The sequence below is a fragment of the Phoca vitulina genome, unplaced genomic scaffold (genome assembly GCF_004348235.1).
Source record: "Phoca vitulina isolate PV1807 unplaced genomic scaffold, GSC_HSeal_1.0 scaffold20, whole genome shotgun sequence".
Lineage (NCBI taxonomy): Eukaryota > Metazoa > Chordata > Mammalia > Carnivora > Phocidae > Phoca > Phoca vitulina.
This window is the reverse complement of record NW_022589723.1, coordinates 3561833-3582973: the sequence shown is the minus strand read 5'-3', so window position 1 is coordinate 3582973 and position 21141 is coordinate 3561833. Positions and strand designations below refer to the sequence as shown.

Below are 21141 nucleotides of genomic sequence, written 5' to 3'. Positions count from 1 at the left end.
CTGAAGGCAGTCGCTTAACCGACTGAGCCACCCAGGCGCCCCGAAACACCATCTGTCTTAAAGAAGTCATAAGGACCAGAGCAAACATGTCTATAGTTGCCTAAAGGCAACAATGATGCCTTTTCCTAGGGCAAGCACCGATGGTCAGCTTTGCAAATCTTGATAGACTAAGTCAAATAAAAGCCCGGATCTACTAGTTAAGAGTCTAGATATCAAGGGCCATGAAACTGAGGACCCATCAATTAAACATAGCAGTAGCTTGTCTTCAGGATGGCCACCATCAATTTTTTCCTTCCTTGACTATCAGCATTGTTTTCCACTGAGAGCTGGTGTCTATTGTTCCACTCCCTTGAAACTGGGCTGGCTTGTGGCTTCTTTGACCAAAAGTGACACAATGCCTTATCCCTAGACTTTAAGAGGATTGGAAGTTTCTGCTTCCCTTTTCTTGGAATGTTTTCCCTGGAAAGAGCTAGCCACTACATAAGTCAGTCTAACTACCTGGAAACCACCGGGCGGTGAAGAAGCCCAAGCCATGTGGAGAGGTCGCATGGATTCAGATATCCAGCCAACCTCCACCTGTACCATCCATCCCAGCCCAGGATCTAGACATGTGCATGAAGAAGTCATCAGATGATTCCAAAACCAGCCACCTCTGACTCCAACCTTATGGAAACCCAGTATAAGAACCACTCAGTTCAGTCCAAACAACCCACAGAACTATGGGAGACAGCAATACATTGTCGATCTAAGCTACCAAATTTTGAAGTGGTTGGTTATAAAGCAAGATGTAACCAGAATACACCCTATGGATTTCTAAGGCCACCAGGATAATCTCCATTAGTAAATATAAATTCCAGAGGCAAGGCTGTGTTCGTCTTGCTCATCCTGCATCAGTAACAAGTAGCACAGTGCCTAGAACATAATAAGAGCTGAATTAAATTAATATTTAATGAACAGTTTGAACAGCTATATCTTTGCTAGTATGGTAGAAGAAGGACCATGGTCAACAAAGTATCTTAGATGAAACTAAATCTGACTTGGCTTAAGAAATAAAAATCACAGCAAAGCACAAGGGAACATAAGGAGAGGGTAAAGGGAAGGCAGAGAATATTTATACATATGATTATGCTGGATATTGTACTGGATGGCTGACGTCTGGTAGCTGATTTCATTTTCCCAGTAACCTTACAGTATTGGTGTTATCATCTGTCTTTGAGATGAGAGAACTCAGCCTTGTTTGGATAAAATAAGTTTCCTGAGGTCAGATAGTTAGAGAAGAGATTTGAATTCAAGTTTGTGTAGTTCTAAAGCCAGCCCTCTTTTCACTACAGTCTCCCAAGAGATTATAAAATAGAAACAGTAAGAAAACAGTTTGAAAGAGATGCAAAACCCATCCCTTGAATCTTACCCAGGACTATCTAGCTCCATTAATTGCTGGCAACATGTTGGAACCTACTTCACCACATGAAGCTCAGACCAATTACAATTAATGCCACAGCACTGAGTACAAGCTGGGAACCATGCCAGAGGAAACTTAAGTTTAAGAAAGCAGATGATCACGCACACATATTATGTTAGCAATGAAGCTTAATCCTAGAATCATGAAACCAAAGGGAAGATGGTAAGGGAAGGATAGTGCCCTCCTGGGAAGAGTAGCAATCCAGATTTCTTAGGGGATTCCTACATTACCTACTTGAATATATGCCACTTCCCTAGAATGATTACAATTACTCCATATTTCATTTATTTCAGCAAGGACCTGGGATGGTGGGATGAGCTCAGTAGGCAGATGGTTTCAGTGAATAATGTGAATGTCAACAAGTTGGTAGATGCTAGGGGGAGAGAGGAAATGGTAAATAACAAAGGTTCTGGTGCCAGACTTACAAGTGGAGAAAGGGTGTGCTATCAAGGATCAGCACTTCAAGAAGCTAAGCACTTGAGTTTTGCTGACTTTATGAAGAGACATGAACTGACACTGCATATTTCCTATAGTGAAAAAACCATTGTTTATCCCTGTTGATCTACTCAAATGCACATTTTTAACTTTCAGAAGAAAAGGAGTAGAAACCAATCAAAACTGAAATATAAAAACTGGTAGAGAAAGGTAGATATATTTCTTCTCAATTCAAAAGAGTAATAAAAGGATTAAAAAATTAAATGATCACATTCTCTAGCCTCAGCTCGTAACCTTTCAAAGCCTCACAATTCTCCCATCTGCTATAAAACAGAGTTTGAATGTTCCGGTAATTAACAGTTATCAAAGATAAAGTCATTTACTCTAGTGGTGTTTACTGTCATCTTCAATCACTTTCAGCCACTGAGACAAGGCACTCGGACTCTGTGGGTCTCAAGGATCATGTGTTTGCAGTGCAGCTCAGTGGCCACTAGGTGGTAATGTTGTTGATTGGGGTAGCCATGACATGAGATCCATAAGGCATGCCATCTTCAATGGAATTATTTGAGTACTTTCCACCAATAAGATGTAACTATAGAAATTACATTTACACTTAAAAAATATTTTGATGGTGAAAGAATACAATCCTGTAGAAAACCATTGCTTTTGACTTACTTTTAGAGGAGATGGACAAGATGCACGTGATCTTCTTCCCTCTAGTACTTAAGACTTTTCACTGGAATTATTTATTATTTGCCGCTTGAATTCGGAACTGCAGCTATTCACACCACTGAGAGAGTAACACCTTTGTGATTGACGTTCTGAGCTCCCCTCTCTGAACCATCTGATAAGACTGTGATAAAATGACTGAAAATGTAACAGTAGTAGCAGGTGCTGACAAATAGAGCGCCAGGCTCTGTGCTAAATGCTCCCCACACATTATCTCATTCAGTCCTGAGCTCCTACTAGCGCTCCACCATTCTTCTACGGCAAAACTGACTCAGCAGAAGAAACAGACCTGTATTATTTGAAAGAATGAAGAGATCTTTCCAGAGTCATACATTATCTGCAAAATCACGTATTATACGATACGTATTCAGCAAAACAACTCTCAGAAAGCAGTATAGGTGTCAAGTTCTTCCCGCATGAAGACGACACTGAGTAATTCAAAGAGAAGTCACGTGATGGCAATTGCAATCAATCACTGATTAAAACCTTGCTGATAGTTGTCAAGAATCCAGAGAGGAAGTGGTGGCGGTGCCAACAATTACATGAAGCAATTTATCATGAAAACAACTATTATGCAAGAATGCAGAGCTCAAGACTGATTCCATAAAATACTTAATTACTTGTCACCACAATTCTTTCCAAAGCACAGATGACACTTCTTGTTGTTGCTGCTGGGGAAGGTAGAATGAGGGCTTTCTATTAGGACTCCAGGAACAGGAGTCCCTCGGGGGTAGGCTATGGCAGGCAAGTCTGCTCCTCTCATGTTTTTCTCATTTAGATGGTGAGAGAAAATAGTTATTTCTAGTTACCCGCAAGGGTCTTGGGACCCAGAGAAAATGAGTGATTTTCCAAATTATTAGGAGGGCACAGGATAAACAGTGGGACTGAGATCACACCGACCTTGAGTAAGCTACTGAAATCCTCACAGTGTCCTTATCTGGAAAGTCAGTAATAACAAAATCAGCTTCAAAGAACTGCCATGGGGATTAAGTTGAAGCACTGTGCTTCAACTGTTGAAGTCAAGAAGCATCCTCCCAACTCCCTGTCTGAACTGAACCCTTGAGGGTAACTTTCAACCAACTGGTGTTTCTCACAGGAGTCAGGGGTGGGATAATAATTATGCTCTAAAAATAACATTGTATTTATTAACGCCCTATAGTCATATGACACAGCAGCTAGGTCTCCTAAGTTTGGAGCTGTTGCAGCCGGCACATGTGCGCACATGCATGCACATGTCTGTCTAAATAGCTGCAGCTCAAGAGAAGACCCAGTAAGAGTTAATAATACTCATCCTACACTTCGCTCCAAACCAAACCACCACTCACCTCTCTCCCACTAACACGTAGTTCCGAGACACTGCTTAAAAACAGCAGACAAAGCCTTTCTTTCAAAAATTACAGATAAGGCTTAAAATACATGCATCCATAGGAGAGGTCCGATCCTGAAAATCATCTTAAGATATAAATGAATGAGAACTGGCGCTACCCTGTGGTTTAGAAGGTGGCCTGTGTCAGGGTAATCTGAAATGTAGATCCTTACATTCTCACTGTATGTTCAGGAAAGAGTTCATCGAAAGACTTAAGATATCTATATAATGGTGAGGTAAGAGGACCCAAATGTAATAGAAAACAGGACTATGGAAACAGAAAACAAAAGATGAGAGAAAAGTAAAACGCCCTACATATCCGAGCAAAGAGGCCTCTTCATGGATATTTCAGTTAGAGCCATCATAAGAGTGTGACTGAACCATGAGCAAAATGAGTGATGGCAATCTAAGTCCAGAAGAAAGCACTTGAGGGACGTGTGTGTGTGTGTGTGTGTGTGTGTGTGTGTGTGCACACATACAGGCTAGGAGGACTCCACTGTCCAGAGCTGCCATGGAAGGGTGTTGAGGAGGAGACGGTTAGGAAAGAAAGCCAAGGTACTAGCTCATAGATCTGCCTTTCCTTTCATGAGAGAAGGAAAATACAAAAAAGGCCCTCCTCAAATTTCCTTCTAAGTGGTCCAGTCCAGTCTTCAGTGGAGGGAAAGGGGCTGTGAATCAGAGCATTTAATTTCTAATTCCTCGGAAATTGAATGCGAAGGACTAGGTGCAGCAGGCTAAGGGACCCCAATTCGTACCACAGTGGGAAAACCTAAGAGCAGAAGCAATCTTGAAAGAAAAAATGTAAATGCAAAGTACCACAGAAAGTTGTTTGTTTTAAAAAATTAGTTGTCTAATTTTTTGAAGAGGTACACATCGATTAAAAGATTTATGAAAATTCTGCATGTCATTTCTGAACCCCATCCATCCATTTTCTACCTACTCCATAATGAACCCATCTGGTCATTTTCAGGGGTAAAATTCTAACTATTTAACAACAGCCTGGGTACCAACTAAACAGGACAGACAACCTGCATGGCTGATATGGTAAGAACCAGCTAAATATCAGTCCCAGATTAGATTCCTATTTATCCTCAGAGATTTTTGTCAAGTAGTATCCATTTTTCTTCTTCTTCTTTACTTATAATGGTAATATGCCTACTCTTCCCACCCTTGTTTTCCACTTAAAACCTACCCTAGAGATTCTTCCATGTCAATGCATAAAGACTTCCTCATTTTTTTTAAGCAGATGCTTAGTATTCCATCGTATGGAAGTACTATAACTTGACACTTTCCTTATTGATGATCACTGAGGTTGTCACCAATCTTTTTTGCTGCTACCAACAATGTCTCAATAAGTAGCATGGTATAGAAATCACTTTGCATGTGTAAGCTTCTGAGGGTTTGTATCTAGAAGTAGAACTGACAAGTCAAAAGGCACGTGCATATGTAACTTTAATAGATACTGCTAAGTAGACCTCCACACGGATTATAACAGTTTACACCTCCACAAACAATGGAGGACAGGGGTTTACTGTACCACACCGCCAATGGAGTTCGTTATCAAACTTTTGTAATTTTGCCAATCTTGTAAATGGAAAATGGAATTTCAATACAAATTCTTTTGTACTTCTTTTATTTTGAGAGTGGCATCTTCTCATACGTTTGAAGAATAATTTCTGTCACTATTCATATTATTTGCCTTTGTATTGAATATTGGTCTTATTTCTTAACAATGTCTCAGACCTCTTATATATTAGGTACACTGATCTTTTGTCTATGATATGAGTTGTGAATCTGAGGCTGACACATTAATTTTTATTATAATAAGGAAGGCTATGGTACTTAATGTTTTATCCAGCTTTAAATGAAGAATGGATGTTGAATTTTGTCAAGTGCCTTTTTTAGCTTCTAAAGAGATGATCACAGGTGTTTTCTTGTTAGAGCTACTAACAGTGATGAGTTGTGTTAATAGACTTCCCAATATCCTATCATCTTTACATTGTGGGAATAAACTCCATTTGGTCATGAAATGTGCCATTGTATTTAAAAATTTAAAACTACAGTGAGATTGACCTGTAGTCTTCTTTCTTTTGGGGGAGTGGGTATAATCTTTTCCAGTATTTCTATCAGTTTTATACACACACAAAATTAATTTAGACATTTTTCTTCTTCTTGCGAAATTTTCATTGGAGAGAAAGGAAAAGAAAAAGAGAACTAGAGTTTTGGGAAAGACAATTTATTGGATGTTTGGCCAAAAAAGAAAAATTGAGTAAATTAAAGACATAAAGGGGTGGGGGTGAGTAGGGAGGAAAGAGAGAGAGAAGGAAGGGGAGAGAGGGAGAGATAATATAACTTTGGGATGGGGGGGATGGTGCTCTTTGTAGAAATTTCTGGGAAGGAAAAAAACCAAAATAAACTGATTCAAACTAACCCTTTCAGAAAAGACTCTACTTAATAAATCTTTGATAAAATAGTAGCTCCACTTTCCAAAGATTACTGCTGTGTTACTTCAGTGACCCAGAAATCACAATGACTGTCTTAATTCTTGACCATCTGGTGTTATTTGGAGCCAGCCCTGCTGGTCTTTTTTTGAACGTGAGGTGTACAAGAAGATGGTTTGTCCCACAGAGAGTGCACGCTCCCCCAGTCAGAGTTCTTCCTTCCATAAGCTCTGTAAAGGATGTAAGAATTATTGCTTCTCACAGGTTACACCATCCAGATCATTGGTCCTTCCTCTTCTCTGTAAGCTTAACGCTTGAATATGCTGGGGATTGAAGAGATTAGTCTAGAGTTTGAGGTCCAGTTATGGACTTTGTCAAACTAATCTAAGTATTTATTAAGAAGGGATTGTATGCATATTTGTGACATAGAAAGATGTTTTGATATCCAGGAGGTTTGACAACCACAGATGTGCATTATAGACCAAAAGTGCATCTCACCAAATTCTGGCATGATTTACTAGTTCTGAAAGAATTTAAACAGGAAACTCACAGAGGAAAAAAAGAAAAAAAAGCCTCCAGGCACCTTATAAGATTCGGGCTGTTTGTTCATTAATTCCACAAGTAATTATTAACACCGAATATGGGCCAGGCTGAGCCTCCATTAGGTCAGGATGAGAGAGTGAATAGGACCAGTCTCAGCTGTCATGGGGTAGTTAGCTATTTACGTAATCCTTTCTGCATTCAGTGTGGGAAATCAGAGTTGTTGTTTTGTCTGTTTTTTAGTTTTGTAAGTTTATCTTTTTACTTTCTACTGGAAAAGTTTCTTGACATAAAGAACATGTCTAATCTCATCTGCTCAAAGAACCCTGGAGGATAGTTCGAGGAAGGAGGACTAGCATGGCTCATTCAGATTCACTGTGATCTGGTTCCACTCATGGATGCCGAGTAAAACTGATGCAGAATGAGATGGGGCCAAGTGTGGGAGAGTGCTGGTCTTAGCACCAGTTTAGGTTCCAGCCCTCCCTGCCAAAGCTATAAATACAAATGACCAATTTAACAGCATGCAAAGACCACCTACAAGATCTATACCTGGGATCTAATCAGTTGCTCTGCGCCTTCTTTCAATTACAGGATCCCTGCCACGTTTACGGGGACTTTTAATGTGAGCATCACATTTTTGAAGGCCATATCATTATGACTATGTTTGATCTGAGGGTGGGAAAACATGAGCTCAAATAATGCCTGCACAAGGTTACTCTGAACTGAGCTGTAAATTGGAATCAACAAGAGCCTACTGTGGGAAAGAAAAACCACGTAAGGAAAAAGGCTCAGAACCATGGATTGTAACTCTGAAAGATGGAGCCATTAAAATTACTTTCTATTCTGCCCAGGAAATGAAATTAGTTAAGAACAAGGCCCAAAGTTTGGTCAAGTAACTATTTAAGGGCATTCTGAGAAGGGAAGGATGACACAAGGACAAACACATCATCTCCACTTGAGTGTGGCAACAGAATATGATTTACAAAAGAAAAATTAAATCATCATGATTGTTAGAAGAACTGAATTGCAGCTCATACAAAAATTAGCCTATGAATCAGCTAAGTCACCATGCATGTGTGTGACCTCTCAGGAATAAAGAACTCAATTGCTTAAGACTTTATGAGTGATAAGACATCTAATAGAAAATTGGCTTTCCTGCCAAATACTCAAATATTATGAAAGTATGGAAGTACCTTTTCTCAATTATGGTTATTATATTATGTCCTGTGCTTAGAAACTCCAATACTACTGGAAGTTCTCATTTTACACCCTTTCTTTGGGCTTTCTCATTCATTCCTATGACTTGAACTTCTACCCTCTAAGAGACTGTAGTCTCATCCAGTGCTCTCCCATGAACCCAACGTCTCTCCCAGGGTGTCTCATTCATATGTCACATCAATGTGTCCAAAGTTTACTGTGTTGCTTTCTGTCCCAAATCCGGTTCTCCTCCTCAGTATCAATCAAGCCAGTTATCCAAGCAAGAAAAAGGGGGAGTGATCCTTTGCTCCTGTTTCTGTACTTCAATTGGGTTATCTAGTCTTGTAACTCCTAAAAGCTTTATAAATATGTCTCTTCCTTTGTTATTTTTCTGTGATTGCTTTTGTTCTTACCATCATTTGCCTGGACTACTGTAGAATAACTCGATAGACTACCTCCCGATCTTTTACTATCCCAACTCTTCTTCATATTGCTCTTGGTTATAATGTGTATTTCTTTACAACAAAAAGCAAAGGATCCCATGCATCAAAACAAAACAAATCCAATGTGACCATGTCACTCCCATACATACTACTTTTTAAAGGCTCCCTGTTGCCTATAAGACTAAGTTCAGATTGTTTAGCAAGTCCTATTGTGATTCTCCTCCCCGTTTTGGTCTTGTGTTCTTCCCATATGCCCTGTGATCTAGCCACGCCAAGTCTCTTGCCATTCCCCAAATACTTCATGTCTTTCATCCCGAGATTTGCAGTGTTTTCCTCTGCTTGGAATGCCCTTCATAACCTGTCTGCTGAGAATTTCTAATCCTCAATTTCCTCATCTGTACAACAGGGTGATAATAGTGCTGATTCCAGAGGGTTGTCACAAGGACTAAACAAGAAAGAAGATCTTCTCCCCACAGTGTCTGGGGTACGGCAGCACTCTGCAAATGTGAGCTATCATCCACTGATCTGCTGTCACCGCCATCATTATCAGTATCTTGGCTTTTTTGTTGTTGTTGTTGTTGTCAAATCTGAACAAAAAGATCTTTGTTCAAAGTCTTTCCTGACTTACCTGGAAGTGTTAGGCATTCCTCCTCCCTGATTCTATATGCCTCATTATGGTACCATATTACATCAACTTCAAACTTGATATAATTTTCATATTTTAGCACCTGCTTTTGAGGTACATCTTATCATCTATGACACAACACGGCTTAATTGCCAACAGTTTTTCTTTCTTAGTAGTACTTGTAATAATGATGTTTCTTACAATGAATGGCATATTTAGACAAGATCCTATACTTAACACTGTATAATTGCCATATTATACTGCATATGTATGGTGGAAGGAAAATCCTTCCTTCAGTGAAACACCTACATAAAAAAGGTACTACTGTTTAGAACTCCATAGTAGCCAAGAGATGTTCCATTTGTATATTCTGCAACACGGCAGAGTCCCACCTGTTACGCCACAGGGGAGCAGCTTGATGAAGTAGCACGCTGTCATCCCCTTCAGTTAAGCAACCTCCCCCCCAACCTGTGAGCCAAACAATGGTCAGCACCGGAGCAGAAGTGGGGAAGGCTAGCTCTGGAAACTGCATTCCAGTAACCCAGGCTTCAAGCTGAGCGAGAACATGAGAGGGGAGTGAAGGAATGAGATGCAAAAGGCCAAGGGACCATGTGCCTAGACTAGCAGTGATCAATAGAAGTATATTGTGAATCACATGTATCATTTTAAATTTTCTAGTAGCCATGCTTAAAAACTAAAACAGGTAAATTAATCTTAATAATAATATCTTATTTTAAAACCCAACATACTCAAACTATCATTTTACTGTGTAATCAATATAAAAAATCAGAAATATTTTGTGTTTTTTCACACTACGTCTTCAAAATCCACTGTGTGATCTCATCCTGAATCAGCCACATTTCAATTGCTCCACAGCTTCATATGGGTAGTGCTTGCCATTTACAGTGGACAGTACAATTCTAGATTGATTTTTGACCAACTCAGTTAAGTAGTAAGATGACAGTGACAGGCTATTTCAACAGTGGCTCTTTTCACCACACAATATTAGGAATGTTTAAGATTCCAACGATATTACATTTTATTTTTGTTATTTAAAAATTCTGTACAAACGGTAGCTTTCCTTTAAATTCTTTCTGTGCTTTGCTTTAGCTGTCTTTGTTTTAAGCGTGATTGGAGGTTATTTCTAATGTCCTTCCCATCTTCCTTTCACTATGTTGGTTCAAGGAGAACTGACTCCTTTATTCAATTGGAGATCTTTTTCCAGTAAGACAGTCCCTGAGAGAGGAACAAGGAGTGCCTGAGGTACAGCAGGCTCTTGAATAAATACTTTTTTTAAGTTTAAGTAGGCTCCATGCCTAATGTGGGGCTTGAACTCACAACCCTGAGAGTAAGAGTCATGCTCCGCCGACGAAGCCAGTCAGGTGCCCTGAATAAACATCTTTGAAGACACACTGAATGGTGACCTAAGCTGGACCACAGAGGTTCTCAACCTGAACTACACACTGGAATCACCTGGGGAGTAAATCAATAATGCTAATGCCTGGTCCCACCCCCAGAGATGCTGATAGGAGGTCTGGAGTTTGGCCTGGGTATCAAAATGTTTAAAAAATCTCCCCCCAGGTGATTCTAGTCTACAGTCAGGGTTGAGAATTACTGCCGTAGGGTTTTCCTAGAACATCTTACTGTGGCCACACCCTTGCCTCGCTGACATATGGTCCAGTTTGCCTCAACTCAATTTCCTCTTTCAGAACAGACCAGAAGTTTCTTGAGAAACCTAACAGAGAAGAAGCAAACACATAACCCCAAACAGTGATTTGCAAATTCCTTTTCTAAGGCACTGAAGATTTTCCAGGTTCTAAATCTATTTGTACTTTCTCTTTTTCCAACAACAACAAAAATTAAGATTTGCAATATAAGTTTTAAGACACTAGCTGGTTCCAAGAGAAAGGAGGTAAGGCCATTACAGCATACAGGCTGGTAATACCTACATATATACAGTGCAGAATTTTCCAGATATAGAATAATAACAATTAAAAATAAAAACAGAATCTAAGTACATATGAGCTTCATATCAAGTTAATTCTACATATGTCAAAAACAGAAATGATTAATTGGGGATCTGCAAAAGGAAATCCTTCATGCTTTTTCTTCAGGCCATTTAGGTTATATTTACATGGAATAACCCTAAAGCAATGCATCTATTTTGAAAAATCACATATAAAACATACCTAATCTTAGTCACATAACACATAAGGGGTAGGATCACTGCTCTTTAGATGGCACTTTGTCGGATGACATTGCTTCCGTCATATATGAGGTTCAGCAGTGGCCAAGAAAGAACTCCTGACTTCCGCTTCAACACAAACAAGCCCTCATCAAGGAGGAGGGAACAATGATCTCTGCACCAAAGCAATAGCTGGAACAGAGTTCCTCTGACTCACGGACTGAGAATTTTCCTGCCAACTCCCAAGGTGGTTTGGCCATACTTTATGGATTCACCCTGCTTAAACGGTCTTTTGTTGATGATGTGGTATCATATGGCCTTATTAATAAATAGAAAGAGCATGTTGATACCTCCCCAAAGGTTTCTACATGTAGTTCCTCTTTCTTTCTAGCAAAGACAAAAGCTCCCTCTAACTACCTCATGCTTTTTTTATTGATATAATTGACACATAACGTATTAGTTTCAGATGTACAACATGATCATTTATGTATATATTGCAAAATGATCATCACAGTAAGTTTAGTTAACATCCATCACCACACATAGTTACATTTTTTTCTTGTGATGAGAACTTTTAAGATCTACTCTCTTCTCAACTTTCAAATATACCGTGTTGTATATTTAACTATAGTCACCATGCTGTACATTACATCTCCATGACTTACTTATTTTATAACAGCAAGTTTGTCCCTCACACTTATTTTTGTTTCACATTGTAAACTGGATTTGAGAAATTAGAATAGGGAATATCCAAAGGCATTAAATGTCTATGTTCACTAACAGAGATCAACCAAAGCTCCTTACCCCTGCCAAAATCATGGAGGAAGGAACATAACCTCATAAGATTTCTAAATAAGTGTGTCAAGGCACTAAGTGGTCTCATGCATATCACTTCCATCTACCAACCCCAAAAGGCTAACAAGTGCCAAATGATTAGATGTGTGACATTCACCTGGCCCCAATTTCCCATTCAGAAAAGGAATAAAAAATACTACACAAGTTTCCAAGATGCTACACTAATAAACCAGGGTTAGGATCACCATCCACCTGTTCGGGCTGACCACAAATCTGAAAGGCATGACTATATAAGCTCTGAACCTATGTCGTTTGTCAGGGAACATGTACTGAGGATCCTCTTGGGCTCCATGAAGAGACAGAGAAAAAGTCTTCCCTCAAAAGGTTTATAAGAACAGGAGTAACGTTAAAGGATTTGACATATTAAAAAGGGTTTGAAAGGTGATATGGAAGTGGCAGAACAATTCTATCTGCACCGAGTATGTAATCATGATGGGATGGTAGGCTGGTGGAATCCTTGGAGCTGCCGGTGGTCGGCAGGGATGCAAGGGGTTGTGGGCCTCAGGGAAAGATCCAGTGAATGGGGTATGTTGCAGAGTTTTGTGTATACGCAGCTGACGCCGTTCCCTACCTTTCTGGAAGAACTCTTCTAGTTTGTCCTTGAAAGGCTGGAGATACTCCTTTGGTGACTGCTTGCATACCACGATCATCTGTTTCTCACTTGCTGTGAAGGAAAGTTTGGAATTAGATTTCCTCAAGAACATGTATTTGCTAAGCTTCTGCTCTCTGCTACGCTCTTCAGTATTAATTGTGCAAAATCCTTATCAATCGCGGTTTATCTAAATTTCAGGGGAGAAAAAAAAAACAGAAACAACACACACAAACAGACATGGTTAGCTCACTCCACACCTTTCTTCAGGAACAAAGAAACGTACCACCTTCAACTTTCCTTTTAGAGATGCAGAAAAACCTCTGGCTTGGGACAGGAAAAGAATTATGCTTTTGGTCTCTCAAAAATTAAGGGAGGCAAAAACTACCGAATTCCCAGGGAATTAAAGGCCCTGATCCTCTTCAGATTCATACTCCAGAAAGAGAGCTTGAAATAGATTTTGCAGCAATTCCCAGGCATCCGAGTTGCCTGGAGCCACCCACATGCCAGCAGGAGGGGCAAGCCCAGTTCAGGGAGGTCTGCATCTCTCCTCCCTTCCTGTTAATACTCCCCTAACACATGTGAAATTGTTTTCCATGTGATTTACTTCAGATAGAATTTACAGACAGATTGATAATTTCTCATATATAATAGGTAACTTATAATAGAGTGCTTTTTTGACAGTCATGCCCCCCTCAAATCAGAGAGTTCTGATTTGGTAATATGGAAACCACCCTAACCCACAGTTCACCATCCCAGTGGGAATGGCTGGAAGTGCCATTTACCGAGATGGGAAGAGTGGAAAGTGTAATCTTTTTGTTGTTCTAAGGGAGAGAAGATCAAGGGTGAACTCTGAGGCTTGTTTTCTTTGGTCCGTGTGAATTACAAGGCAAAATCGTTCAGTAAAAACGAAGTAGAGGAGATACAAGACAAGATAAAACCATGAATGGGTGCTCTTTGCTAATTAAATTCGAACTCCAGGTCATTTCCATCACGGTACCATTTCTATCTTTCAGCTCTATTTCCCACCTAGATTTGACCAACCAAACCAAAATTCTGCAGTGTTTCTAAATGACATCAGCCATCATTCCCACTTCCACGTCTGGGTTCGTGTGGTTCTCTGCCCAATCTATTCACGTCTCATACATACTTACCACTGCATTTGACAGAGTCCCACTCATCCTAAAAAGTCTGACATGCTGCCACTACCATAAAGCTCTTTCCAATCCAAAGTTTTTGCAGCCTTCAAATTTCTCTAGTACCTTCTGTATGACATTTATGCTTTACCTTTAATCATACTTATTTGTGTACTCATATTAATCCCTGTGAAGCCATCATGCAGGTTTTATTAACTTGTCCCCAAACTTCTCTAGACTAGAGTTCCATGCATATCTGGCCAAAATCTGGCCAAAAGTATGATTTCCTCATCTTAACTACATTCTTATGTGAAGGAAGGTTAAAAAAAAAAAATTAGCAATGTTGACCCAAGCTCAGAGTGGGCTTTCCAGGAGTGCAGTGTGACTTCCTCCTCTTTTCCCTCCTTCCTGCCTTTCTAGGACAGGTACACCAAGGGTCCCAGTCTCCACTCTGAAACACTGTGATTGTCCCAAGCTGATTTTAAAGGGCTCAGTGTCTTCTAAAGACCTCCCAAAACATCTACTACTTAATGGCGCAAGGCACAGGCAAAGTAGCCAAGATGATCCTCCAGACTGGGTCATTCTGAGGGTAGGCCTAGAAGTAGGAGACTGGTCTGAAAAACTCTGGAAGATGTCTGCTTTCAAAAATTGGCATTTTTTCCAGGAACTTTCATGGCCACATGAACTTTCCTGATGATATCCAGCTATGATTCTGAGAACACAGGTAGCCATGTTTAAAAGAAAGCTGGAATTTCTTACAATATAAATTGGGAGAATCTTTTAAATCCTTTAACTAGGGGTGCTTGGGTGGCTCAGTCATTAAGCATCTGCCTTCGGCTCAGGTCATGATCCCAGGGTCCTGGGATCGAGCCTCACATCGGGCTCCCTGTTCCGCGGGAATCCTACTTCTCCCTCTCCCACTCCCACTGCTTGTGTTCCCTCTCTCGCTGTGTCTCTGTCAAATAAATAAACAAAATCTTAAAAAAAAAAAATCAATCCTTTAACTAGCCCTCTACTACATTCAAATCCCAACAATTCCATTTAGAGAGAACTATTTTTCACAAACACGAATAATACATGGTAAGGCATGCCTGTACTTTGGTAATAGGACATAATTGAACCCAAGACAATAATTTCTTGAAGTTTGCTTCTCTCTAGCCAAAGCAAAGCCAAAGGCAGGGCTTATCTTCCCAATAAGCAAAACTTCCACTTCTACCTGAATTAAAAAGATTGATCATTGTGGCTCTCCCTTTGTCCTGGCTGTGGTGACAGAGCCCACAAGGTCCATCAAATAGCTCAGATGTTATGAGGCCTTAGGGTGATGTTGCAAAGGGTTTGTGCTTGGATCAAGAGTCCTACCCGGGCTCAGGTAGACTGTGGCTTGTCTCTCTCATGTGCAAGATGGGGACTCCCTGACTGATATGAAATCAGAATTAAGTGAGATAACACACATAAAATGGTTTGCACAATGCCTGGCACTGGCAAGGGGCCTCACAAAGATTATTTGTCATTTTTATGATTTAGCAAAATTGGTTAGGAAACACGTCACAACCAGAATGGCAAGGGAGTCATGGCTGAGAATCAGTGACTACAAAGGCCCCGCACTATATTTATAGAAACGTGCCCCTGTGCAAATCTCCTGTTTAGAACACAGGGATAATAATTTCTGTTCCCCTGCTGAAGTTGTACCACCCACTGTTAGGATTCACTGAAGAAACTCCTGAGAAAGATGAAGCAAATATGAAGCAAGAGCCCTAGGCAGCTGAGCCTCACGGTTCTGAAATCAGAACCTGAAGCCAGCCCGCACAAGAGCAGCTCCCCTGCTGTGCTCGGAGGTCCTCCCTGCACCCCGACAGGCCCAGCCTCTCACGTGGCCTGTTGGAAGGAAACTTCTCTCCGTGATCAGAGCAGAGGGCTGCCCTCTGACCAACCCACCGGACGGTCTCGGTACAGTGGCACGTTCCAGTGGCCAGGCAGCTCGCCTGCTCTCACTTATTCACATGGCATATCCGAGAGACTTTCTGGCAGACAAATGGGAGACCTGAAGACTAATTAATGATGACACCAGGGACCGGCGGTGCACAAAGCAGAGAGGTCACTGGCAAATCCACAAATGTCGTTTATTGTCCAACCGGAGGGCATGTATTCAATGTTGCTAGACCACCAAGGTTGCCTTGGACTCAGGCTGTGCCCAGAGTTCCAATGTTTAAAGGCAAATTCAGCCTACATTCACTTTCTCGTTATCTATTACATTTTTGGCAGAATTAAAAATATATTTATACCTGAAGTTAGCTACTAAATGGTCATCGTGAGAGATAGATTAAATATGGAAAACCAAAACATAATGGAATAATAGATACTAGATTTGAGAGAGTTATTTTAACTCATTGAAAAGTTAAGTGCTTGTGAAGCATTTTATTTTTTTTTTATTTTATTTTTTTTTTGTTTTTTGTTTTTTTTTTTTTTTTTTTTTTTTAAAGATTTTGTTTATTTATTCAACAGAGAGAGACACAGCGAGAGAGGGAACACAAGCAGGGGGAGTGGGAGAGGGAGAAGCAGGCCTCCCGCCAAGCAGGGAGCCCGATGTGGGGCTCGATCCCAGGACCCTGGGATCATGACCTGAGCCGAAGGCAGACGCTTAACGACTGAGCCACCCAGGCGCCCCAAGTGCTTGTGAAGCATTTTAGTGAAAGATAGGGCCTTGAGTGTTTTAAGATTTCAGGTATTAGACCGTTAAGGCCATAGGTGGCTGTCTGCCTTTTTGTTTTTGACACCTAAGAACGAGGAATAAAGTTTGCTGGAGCCCCTTAAAAAGCACGGGTAGGTTACAAGGATAAAGAGACAAGGCCCAGATATAATTAATCAAAACCTAAGACATATTGAATTGCTCAAAAGTATGTGGGCAGTTTTTAGAACATAGAGCATGTTTCTCTCTCTGAGTTGAAGGACCCGTGGGCTTAGTGGAGTCAGAATACATTTTTAGAGGAAAGGAGAGATTTATCTGGACTCTGCTTTTTCAGCCTGGAGTTCTCTCTTCTCTGCTTACCTAATTCCTGCCTCACGCCCTCCATGATTCTGGGCCAGTTCTACCTCTCCCTCAGTTTTACGAGATGCCCGTCCTTTTCCAAAAGCCCCAAGCTTCAAGGCCCATGATAGAGGACTGTTGTAGCAACATATAGAACTGTGACTAGAGCAAATTTTTAAGTTTATCACTGGGGTTTACGTGAGAGATACTAATCAGAATCAGATATGAAGGGCACAGAATGCTGGGTTGAGGAGTTTATCCTCAAGGAATTCACTCAACAAATACATCAATTCGCCAAATATTCTCGTCTGTGCCAATTATGCACCACAACTTGTACTTGATACTGAGGATATATCAGTAGACAAAAAACAGACTAAAATTCTGCCCTCAGACATCATAGTGAATAGGTCAGCAACAACAGTTTGTTAATGGGTAGGACACATAGCAATTTCTGTTTCTAGTAATTTGGACTGCATGCAAACAATGTGAATCATTACCTTCCATATTAACATACTGTACTGCAGTGTCTCTTTTTAGTAAAACCAGGACAGTATAGTGTCCTTCCTAGTGCTTTCCATGTGAAACACACACGTGTACACACACACACACAGATACAAACACAAACACACACACAGAACTTTTAGTTTTCTACCCCAAAACACACTTTTATCAAAAGAAACTAAAGACAAAATTCAGAAATCAATAGCACAATATTAGCACAATAAACCTACACAGTTCTTTTTCATGGTGTTGGCCTTGGACTGAATGGCTAGGGAGTTGTATTAAATTCAATGCATTAAAATAGTAAAATAAAAACAGCTTTTGCCCAGCTACAATTCAGGGATTTCTATGGAAGGGGAAATTTATATATAAAGCTAATAAAATATTAAGAATTTTTAAACTTTGGTTAGAAGGTAGGCACAAAAGAGAGTGTTCTATTTTGTGGTTATTTTCCATACATTTTTTTTTTTAAGGCTACAGGAAGGAAGACTTCATGTTGATTTATGTCAAACACAAATGATAAAAGATGGAAATTTAAAAAATGCATATTTCAAGTTCCTGAGCTCTGATGCTAAATGGGGAGGGGGGGACATTTTAAGGCTTAGCATGGTGAGTGGTGAGTGGTATCAGAGGAAAACCCTGGGGTGGGGGAAATAGAAAATCTACTCTAGAAGAGACCTACATAGATTATATTCCATAGGGGACTGCCAGACACATTCTGCTAAAGAACCCCACTACAGCCAAATATCTGGGCTTCAATCAGACAACTGTACATATATGATCCTGGTGTGGACAACCTATATATATGTAATCAAAGGTGTTTTCATTCTTTACCCTTTGTTTGGGAATTCAACTGATATAATTATTACATCTAAATCATTCCTCTTAGTGACTGTATTCATCCAAAGGAAAAAGTCTGTCTCCAGAGTGGTCAAAAAACTTGGCTGGGCAACTGGGTATTAGGAATGAAACCATAGGCCTTACCTGCCTCGTACTTGGGTCAGAATGTTATCTCAGAATAATGTAGATCACAGGTGGACTGACACACACCAGTGCTGGTTTGCATCTGGACATACACAGGGTTTATCCCTCCAAAGCCAATCAGAACATTATGCTGAGTGAAGGAAGCCCATCACAAAGAACTGCATATTGTATAATTCCATTTACATGAAATGACCAGAATAAGCAAATCGAGAGAGACAGAAAGTAGATCATGGTTGCCTAGGGCTGGGGGAGGGAAGGATGGAGAGATTGAGGGGGTGATGAGGTTTCTTCTTGGGGTAATGAAAATTGTTTGTGGTGATGGTTGCACGACTGTGAACACACCAAAAATCATTAAACTGTACCTTTTAAATGGGTGAATTATGTGGAATGTGATTATATCCCAATAAAGCCATTTTAAAAAAGCTAATTAGAAACTCTTGAGTCTTAAACTGGAACTACAATGATCAAATAAGTGAAGAATGTCCTACTTGTGCTTTTTTTGCAGGGTAGAGTGATTTTTCAACTCTTAGATGTGACTTACTAAACCATGGATCTGAATTGGGAAATGAGTTTGAAACGTACCTGTACTTGAGAAATCAAACATATTCAGCTTCAAAAGGTACCAATAATGTTATCAAAATAAAAAACCCATTAAATAAATAATTAGACTTAAGACAAATACTAGCAAGACACTTAAAGAATTTGTTAACTTTCAAAAAAATTTCAAACAAAAGCTTTGGTATTTTCTTATAGTATAATGCTTACATATAGGAGTATATCTACAGTATCTATATACATATCAACAAACAATACTTTAGAAAATCGTCTTCCTTGAAGTACTCTTAATCTAAAGATACATTTATTTCTTCATTTCCCATACCCTTTATTGACTGGGAAAGTTATTAAATACCTCTCTGACTCTTAGTTTCTTGATATATAAAATTTCATGAGGACTAAACCAAATGCACACAAAAAGCCCTTTGTATATGGAGCAGTAAAATGCTATCTGCAATATTCTTTACCTGTTTGAAATACTCAAGCACTGCTAAGCCCAGCTAGATAGCATATTGTACCCGGCTTTCCTCTTTTCATTTCCAGTAACAAGGGAACAATAACAACCACCCCACAAACTCTTTGAATTACATTGACATTCCTAATATTTATATGTTTAGTAAATAAATCATTATGTTATAAATACCCTAATCCCTTTCACAGTCAAACAATCTTTTACAAATTGGTTCGGCTCACTTTTTCTATTTCTCACTCACTGCGCACTTCCAGACCCATTGAAATTCACCTCATTCCTATGACGAAATGGAGAAAATGCTCTCAAGTCACCAAGGAACCCATCCTACCCACAGTGCCTTTTTTTTTTTTTTTTTTTTTTTTGCTTTTTAATCTCATCTTGACTCATTGCCCAGCAGGATTCCACTCTGTGGAACACTTGTTCTTTCTGAAATACTTTGTCCCCTAGCTCTGTGCCCCCACTCCTGGCTTTCCTCCTACCTCTGACCATCTTGGCTCCTTTGCAGCCTCATCCTTCTGTATTCAACCATTTCTTTTCTTCTCATGCTATGCTCTCTACTTCAAGAAAATCTCATGCAGCTAAACGCTGCAGTAACCATCACTAGAGCTGCGACTCCCAAGGTGACAAGTCTAGACCATTGTTTCACCTCCAAAGGAGCTCTTGAATCTGTCACTCCCCTACTACCTTCTTACCTGGTCTTCCTACATCTACTCTTGCCTCCTTCTGATTTGTTCCTCACAGTGAAGTCAGTGATCTTTATAAACTATACATCAGATTATACCAATCCCCTGTTTGAACTGCCAGTGGCTTCCATTACTCCTACAGATTGGCCCTTCCAAGGCCTTGCATGGGCTGGCTCACTCTACTGTCCTGGCCACACTCTGTGCTCTAACCACATCGTCCTCTCCCAGTTCCTCAGACATGATCAATTCTCTCCTACCATCAGTGTGTTCCTTTGCCAGTGACATTCTCCTCTACCCCTAGTAACCAGGCCTAGTGAGCGGTTAGTCATTTTTTTGATCTCAGCTCAAAGGTCCCTTCATCAGTATTTCTTTTCAGCCCTCCACTTTACACTAACGAGGTCTCCTTTGTTACAGTCTCGTAGCACAGTATATTTCTCCTTTGTAATTATAACTTTCATGATTGACCATCTCTCTTGTTAGGCAGAAAGAGGGTATTTTGCATGCTATTCTATCCCCAGCATCTACTATAATGTCTAGCCCATAGAAGATACTCAGTGAGCATTTGCTAAATAAATGAATACATTATCAAATGAGTAGAGGGAGATCTTATACACTACACATGCAGTACAGATCTTAGTGCCTTGATAGCTTTTGGCTCTAGTATCACACATACATACACAGACATGTATATACACACAGATATATGAAAAATATATGTCTTTATGTGTATATGTATAATCCACGTAGATAGATGTAGGGGCTGGAGAAAACACAAGTAGACTAGATAGCATGCCATTTTCATTCACATTCATTCATTCAGATATGAGATACCAGTTTTTTTTTTAAATCTCAAAAGCTAAATTCAGAATTCTTAGACAGGAAACAGTTATTATTGGAAACACAAATCTTTGATTAATTCTT

The 21141-nt window shown here is 39.9% G+C and overlaps 1 protein-coding gene across 4 annotated transcripts in view; it reads right to left on the bottom strand.

Annotated features, from left to right (window-relative positions):
* The window catches only part of FMN1 (formin 1), a 418828-nt gene that overhangs the window by 78805 nt on the left and 318882 nt on the right, over positions 1 to 21141 (bottom strand). For all 4 annotated transcript variants that reach the window (XM_032417337.1, XM_032417336.1, XM_032417339.1 and 1 more), the window contains one exon: positions 12847 to 12939. In XM_032417337.1, the coding sequence (XP_032273228.1) occupies positions 12847 to 12939 (93 nt within the window). The remainder of the gene's footprint in view (positions 1 to 12846; positions 12940 to 21141) is intronic.